At 37.2% G+C, this 7,776-nt stretch overlaps 2 protein-coding genes across 2 annotated transcripts; one reads left to right on the top strand and one right to left on the bottom strand.

The window, feature by feature from the left end:
- Positions 1–1,336: 1,336 nt before the first annotated feature.
- Positions 1,337–2,998, bottom strand: LOC142598103 (cysteine--tRNA ligase, cytoplasmic-like). The gene is made up of 2 exons (XM_075735066.1): positions 2,019–2,998; positions 1,337–1,379 (listed from the first exon to the last, which is right to left on the bottom strand). Exons 1-2 carry the CDS (start codon positions 2,990–2,992, stop codon positions 1,337–1,339), a joined length of 1,017 nt encoding a protein of 338 aa, XP_075591181.1. The 5' UTR covers positions 2,993–2,998.
- A 250-nt stretch (positions 2,999–3,248) lies between these two features.
- Positions 3,249–4,412, top strand: LOC142598102 (uncharacterized). Its single transcript, XM_075735065.1, has one exon. It carries the CDS (start codon positions 3,249–3,251, stop codon positions 4,410–4,412), a length of 1,164 nt encoding a protein of 387 aa, XP_075591180.1.
- The last annotated feature ends 3,364 nt before the right edge of the window (positions 4,413–7,776 follow it).

The following is a 7,776-nucleotide window of genomic DNA, read 5'->3' as shown; positions in this document are numbered from 1 at the left end:
GCAGTTAGAAAGGTTTTCGTTTTGTAGTGGAGTAACTCTGTGATATAACACTGCAAATCTTCGAGCTGCTGCAACTGATACCAAAAAGAAAGAGTGTGTACCATTAAGCTAGGCACATCTACAGTATTTGACTCATAGTTTAAAAAAAAAATAACTACCTGAATTATCAGTTCAAAAAGTCTGAACCTCGGAGCCGTTGTATCTTCCCCGGCATGAGACAAACACGAACATATGATGAGGAGTAGAATCTTAAGTAACACGAGGTCAGTGGAGCTTTTAAACAAATTTTTATAAGTTCTACATACTAAACAATAAAAACCTAAATTCATCCCTGTTTGAAAAATAATCAGACAGAGGTAACGAGGTATGAATTTATATTTAATAGAGAAAAATTAGATTTTGTCACAAATAAATATTTTATAGCGGGCTAAATGACGCGAAAACTGTTTTATTAAGTCAGTTCGTCAGTTTGAAGACCCTGCTCGAAAATCCACTTATCAGCGACGAGGGTCGAAGATTCAATAGACTCGAGCAACACATTTTTGACGCTGTTCCCTTTGACCAAGTTGATTTCGTCATTGTTGATCGTCAATCTTTTGTTTTGCGGGTAGCCGTACTGGATCGGGGCAAGATTTACTGCACAGTGTCTGATACGAATAATATCTTGCGGAGCTCGGTGTTTAGACTGCTCGGAAATGATTATTTTATTTGACTTCGAGTTTTCCATGACAAGCAGTTCCTTTTCTCACAGATTGTTTGCTTGGAGTTTGCAGTTTTAAAAGCGCAACGACAAAAAATTTCGACGAGAGTTTTCTTTTTTCGCGCAGAAAGACGTGTTGATCGTGGTTTCCAGCACGTTGTCTGCCACCGTCGAGCTGATGCTTTTTAGAACGATAGAACGCAATCCGTCGTTGTCTGTGGCAGCGATTATGCGTTCTTTGTCGTTTAGTTGTTTGTTGATCGAACGTTCTTGGTTGTGCATTCCGCTAGCGATTTTGCATACCACCGGGTAGTTTACTTGCACGATCAGAAACAGCAAGTAACTGATGCACAATCCAATCAGAGCTGCTTGTGAGCAATTAGTTATGGTCGGTACAAACTCAAGAGCCAGCACGTTGTTTTCCAATTTAATATTTTTTTTGGTAATCACACGCAGTTGGGCAAGCGTCAAAGGGTGCTCAGGGTCACGAATGTTGGAAACGAAATAATAGAATTCCTAATGTAAATAAAGCGCAAAAGACTTACATCTTCCGTGATGGGATCTGAAGAACGGTTTAGCAGAATGTCTAAAAAAGTGACTTGAGGGTCGAACTGAAACGCACAAACTTTAGCTACACTAGGGTCCGGATTTTCCATTACAAACACAACCAATAGTCACGCTATTAATTTATATATATAAATTAAATTATATTTTTTTCCATGTAAACGAGCCAGCTGTATCTTCCAGTTTGATAGCGAATTTGTCGAGCAAACCCTGACGCATCTGGTCGCTAATGCTCATTAGTTCCATGCCAAGAGGCTTGCTGTCGGGAATCTTGAGCAGTTTTTTTGCAGCGGATCGAACTTGCATTCTAATCGGCCCTATAAACTCGGAAATAACAGCGTCAACGTCTGCGTTAGCTGCAGATTCACGAACGTGATAATCAATTTGGTTTTGCTCTAGGCACAAACCGAGCGTACGAAGTACTTTTTGGAAATATTCTGAAATAGAAAACAAATCAGTCAGGTCTATGCTTTTTTCGCTTTCATTAGCTTCATAACTGTTAAATGTAGATATAAATGTTTTTAGATGTAGCAGAACCGCGCTGGTGTCAAAGTTGTTTTCAAGCGATTTGTACACCGACCTTTTCAAAACGTTCAAAACGTCGTTCAGCTGATTTTTTCCTTTTCGCTCAATGGTCGACCTGAGAGATGTGTATTCTTGTTTGAATTCATCAAAATCAAGTTTGACTGTTTTGTTGTTTCTAGCTTTTTCGGCGAGAATCAACGCATTCACCCTTGAAACGAAATTGTCAAACATTTTGTGGTAGCTGTTGGCTTCGTTCCAAGAGCTTTCTGCATTGATAAAATTCATTGGTTTGTCCCATCTGTTAAGTAAGAACAATATTCTGACAACCTGGAACGGGCGTTCCTCGAGAATCTTATCGATAGCAATGAAGTTTTTCAGCGACTTCGACATTTTACTGCCTTCAATGTTCAAGTGTCCACAGTGCCAGAAATTCAAAAAAACGTTTGGCGCGTCGTGGAAAGCCTCTGATTGGGCGATCTCATTCGTATGGTGCGGGAAAATCAAGTCGATTCCTCCCGAATGTATATCGATGGGATTGCCCAACTTTAAATTGGAAAGCGCACTGCATTCAATGTGCCATCCCGGACGCCCTTTGCCCCACGGGCTGTCCCAAAACGGCTCATGCGGCTTTGCAGCTTTCCAAAGAACAAAGTCAAGCGGGCAACGCTTTTCTTTAGAAGCGTCGTTGGGTTCTAAAGAGTTCAAGTCACTGTGAACCTGCAGTTTTGGAAATTTATGTTTTTCTGAACTTTTGAATTTAGTCAAGTCGAAGTAAACTGACCCGTTTGATTCGTAAGCGTACCCGTTACTGATTATTTGCTCTATGAAACTGACTATTTCTGGAATGTAATCAGTAACACGCAAAATAGACGACGGTGGCAGACAATTAAGTTTGTTAAGAGCTTGGAAAAACTTTGCTTCATAGTATCTGGCGATTACGTCTACACCTGTTTCTAAAGCGTTTGCCTTGTTTATTATTTTATCATCAATGTCGGTAATGTTGAGAACGAAGTTCACGTGGTAACCAAAGAAATCGACTAAAATTCTTCTAATAGTGTCGAAAACAACGTAGCTTCTTGCATGGCCCAAATGGGAGTCGTCGTACACAGTTGGACCGCAACAGTACCAGTTGACTGTGTTTCCTTCGTGAGGTACAAATGTAGCAGGCGCATTTTTTAAACTGTTAGTAACTGTTAAAACCATATCCTATCTACTCGCAATGAAGCTGACAAAGGCAACGAATAAATTAAATATTTCAGAGAATAAACTTTTCTTTTTTCGTTAATAATATTCAAGATTTTTTCACCGCTACAAATCCAATTTTCTCGAATAACATAACTTTGTTCGCAAAATTTTCTAAGTTTTTGAATAGGTTATGTCGAATTTTGTTGTTTCCCTAGATGGTTGTGCCGATGCAAACAAAAAAGACAAGAACTTTGAAGACGCGCACAGTGTAGTGATGTGTCATTCAAAACCAGTATCAGAATCTGCCAAACTAGTTTCGATGAAGCGTTTTAATGTGAACTCTACGATTAGCGAACTGCTGGATTCGTACCAATATTTTGGATTTCAAGCCACAAACGTGGGTAAGGCCGCAAAGATCTTAAGACAAATGTACGAATGGCGCTTGTCTTCGGAACCTTTGACGAAAGAAGAAGAAGAAGAGCTGGTGGACGTGCAAAACAACGACGGAACCATTTTTTCGTGGGCTAGCCCAGAAATTAGGCCCGCCACACGAGCTACCATTTTTTTATCTTTTACGAGTAACATGATCAGCTGCGGTTTGCGCGACACTTTTGTCTACTTGGCAAAACAAAATTTGGTGGACTGCATTGTCACAACCGCTGGTGGCATAGAAGAAGATTTTATTCGCTGTTTTGGAAAATTTGTAGTTGGAGACTTCCACAAAATAAAAGGACCAAAACTGCGTGCAGACGGTTGGAATCGCATTGGAAATATTTACGTCCCGAACGAGAACTACGTAAAATTTGAAAGTTGGCTTTTGCCAATTCTCGATTTCATGTTGGAACAGCAGATCAAGCTAAACTACAACTGGACGCCTTCGAAAATGACTGCCCTGATGGGGAAAATCATAAACGACGAATCGAGCTTGTACTACTGGTGCTACAAAAACAAGATTCCTGTTTTTTGTCCAGCAATAACAGACGGTTCTCTTGGAGATTGCTTATATTTTCACTACAAAAATAAAGATACAAAGTTGAAAATTGATACAATAGAAGATATAATATTTATGAACGAAACTGCAAGAACTGCTAAAAAATCCGGCATAATCATATTGGGAGGGGGGCTTCCGAAACATCACGTGTGCAACGCCAATTTAATGAAAAACGGAGCGGATTTTGCTGTTTACATCAATACAGGCCAGGAATTCGACGGCTGCGATTCGGGCGCTTCGCCAGACGAAGCGATTAGCTGGGGAAAAATAAATTCCGAGGCTCAGTACGTAAAAGTGAACTCGGACGCTAGCATTGTTTTTCCGTTATTGCTTTGTGGCGTCATAAAAAATTATACTGATTTCAAAAAAAGTGCGATTAGAACTTCTCCTTACTACACAAATTACTACCCAAATGTTGACATTTTTAATTTAGAGTTGAATCATTAGCTTGTTCTGTTTCTTCGTCTACTTCTGATTCAAGTTTCTTTCCAGTTACAAAGGATGACAAATATTTGTACACATTGATTGCGTATGTATTTAATTTGACAATTAGTTCTTTCATAACCTTATAGTACTTTTTGGCATAGGTGTTTAACTTTTCACTTATAGACTCCTTTGGGGTGTCGTTGGTTTTAAGGTCTTCGACGTCGAATATGTAACTGACGTCGGGTTCGTCAGTCGAGTTTGAGTAAGTTTTGTGCGGATTTATTTTTTTGTCTAATTCAGTTTTTAATGCTGGGTTTATTTCAGGAAACTCGTTTTCTGAATGCACAACAGGCAGGTTGAACACTTCATTTTTGAAATCTTCAGTCGTAATTAACTTTTTGTTCACTGTTTTTTCTTCTGTATAAGGGTAATTCTCAATTGAGTCGCTTTGCATGCTATACATATTGTATCCTGAAAGCGGATCAGCGTCAGTTGACGCAGAATTTGGGTGATCACCTCGTAAATTTGGCGTTTCCAGATCTAAACCGGTTTTTCTGTCACCGCGTGCAAGTTCGCTCACTGTGGAAGATGCTACATGCACCAACGCTGGAGTATAGCCTTCATATCCTGAATCACTTTCCCAAACGTTATATTCGGATCTAGTTGAGCTTATCAATAAGCTTAAAACAGCAAGCGTACCCTTTAGTTTCATTTTATAAAATTAATGTTATTAAGGATATCTTTTTCAAGTCAAAGTGTGTGAAATTATTTAGAAAGCAAAGATTTTGTTAATCTTATTATAATTAAAATGTAATCTAATATAAATATTACTCCAGCCAGATCGACGCAATTTGTTATCACAGACGTAAACATTTGATTAGACTTTACTAATTTAATATAAGGTCAGTTTAATCAGTTTGAGTGGACAGCAAATATTGTTTGCAGCTGTTCAAGAGTTCTTCGTTGAATTGTTTTGGACGATCTGCAATGGGTTCAGCTGCTGGGTCGCAATAATAACAATCCTTTTTCGGATCTTCGTTATTACGATAATATTCGTACGCTTTTAAGCAGTCAGACTCGCCGCGCTCCTTTTGAATTTCAGCGTTTATCTTACTCAAATTCGCGAACTCACTGCTTAAAACTTGCGTTCTTACTTGTTTATTTCGGTGTTTTTCGGGAACCCAGTGTTTTGGCAAAATGTCAACATCGTAGTCCACAAGTCCTGCTTTTCCAATGTCTATGTTTCCCACTACTCCTCTTGGAAGTTTCTCCTGTTCCACAGATACTAGTTTGTACATTCCTTTCATTAAAAAAGGATCGTTGAAGGTTAACCCTTCGCCGAGTTTTATTGATTCTACTATAACGGGTGCGTTGGCACTTAAGTCTAAAATTACACGCTGCATTTCGTCTTTTGTCTGTACTATCACAGGATTAAACTTGGCATTGTTCCCATCTATCAATTTGTCGTAATAGTGGTGCAATAAGGGACAGTCGTGGGCAATGTTTGATGTTGCGTTGCTACAAGAACAGCAATCTTTGAACATATTCGCTATTTTATCTCTTCTAAAAAAATTAAACGTGCAGACAAAATTAATGTGACTCGCTAACTCCGTCACACAATATTTTAATATGTATTTTTGTTCATTTTTGGCTCACTTCGGATAAAACTGTTTAAAACTTATCTCTGTATTTCACGAGAATGATTTTGGATGCAGTAATTTTAAGAAACGGTCTCTATGAAAGAACGTTTTGTTAAATACAAAGACAATAAAAAAATATTCATACTAATCGACGTTAGCGTTAAACATCGTAGGGAATTCAGTAAATTTTTTGAAGCGTGTTTAAAATACACTCCGTTATTGTCAAAAAGCAAACTTTTTTCGTTGTTATATATCGACGTAAGCGCAAGCAAATAAACGACCATAGTTACTGTTGCAAGTGCAGCACGAAAAGTGCGAGCGTTACGTTTACGGCAATGATCTTTGAATTGAATTAAGATCGACAACAACAAACAATGATACAATGACAAGTTGAAATGGTAAAACGATGCCCCAACTGCAAAAATTAAAAATGCAGTAAGAAACACATTAATTGTAATCAAACTATTTCGCGATTTTTTTTTCAATTTCGACCTCGTAAAAATATTATTTAATTTTAGTAATTTTTTATTTAGATCTTCTACAGGTTTTTTAAGACCAGAATCAAGGAGCTGAGTATGTACTATATCTTCTATGCCATATAAAGTGACACAAGTTTCAGGATCGGAAAAATCTGTCACATCTGTCGAACTATCTTGTAATAAATCGATTTGAAAATGGCTTTCGGCTACTTTGTTGGTTGATGATTTAGAAACGAGCCACGCGTATTCCATAGGCGTCAAAACCATAATTACGTTGTCATATAATGGCTTCATTAGACAGTAAAAGATGTAACCATCGTCTGTAACGCACACTATAGTTTGAGTAGGAAAAGTTTTAAAAAGCTGTGTTACCGTGCTTTTAACGACGTCTAACTGAAACAAATCAGTGCGTACGCTTTCAAAATCGATTGAAGTTCTATTTAAATCTTTAGAGATACTATAAAATTGGTTCTTTTCAATTACATGAAACTCGAGCTTTAATTCACCGTTTCTAATATGAGTAAATTCTGGCACATCAAAAGATGTATACATGTGTAGTAAGAAGGTGCACCAATACAGATTATTATGGGGTTACATTCATTAACAGTGCAATTTTAATGCAATATAATAACTTTTATTTTTAGGAGTAGAATATGTTTTCGAATAAACTAAAATATTTTTTTTGTTCCAATATTCCAAAAAACGAAAGAAACTTAATTACATCGTTCTCTACAAGTGCAAGGTTGCTTTGTGCATGCAAGAAAGCCATTGTATCTAGAACGAGCACATTTGGTTTACTTGAGCTATTCGTAATACACTTTTGTAACTGTATGTTTTCATTTGACACAGGCTGGTACATCACTGAATAAGTACCCATTTTTTTTAAGAGTACATGAATTTGCTTGCTCGCCAAATTAGGTACATGCATCAATCTATAGATTTTGTTATCAATATTGGTTATTTTGGTCACTAATAATTGCAGATTTATTGGTAAAATCGTCCTAACAATATGATTAGAAAATATCAGGGGAAAAAAGCTAAACATATGAACCCACTTTCGTAATAAAAATATAATTTTGTAACTGATAGTTTGATTGTGTCCAATGTTAATTTGTATAATCTGATTTAATAAATTCTTGTAAATTTCTAAGTAATTTTTTACTTGCGCAATTGAAATGTCAACTAGGTTAAAAATTTTCTCTGTTATTCGAGCTCTACGAGCTAATAGCTTAGGTAAAATTAACGTATTTTTGTTATATTTGTATT

Source organism: Dermatophagoides farinae, unplaced genomic scaffold (assembly GCF_024713945.1).
Source record: "Dermatophagoides farinae isolate YC_2012a unplaced genomic scaffold, ASM2471394v1 contig7, whole genome shotgun sequence".
NCBI lineage: Eukaryota > Metazoa > Arthropoda > Arachnida > Sarcoptiformes > Pyroglyphidae > Dermatophagoides > Dermatophagoides farinae.
This window is presented reverse-complemented; position numbering and strand designations above follow the sequence as displayed.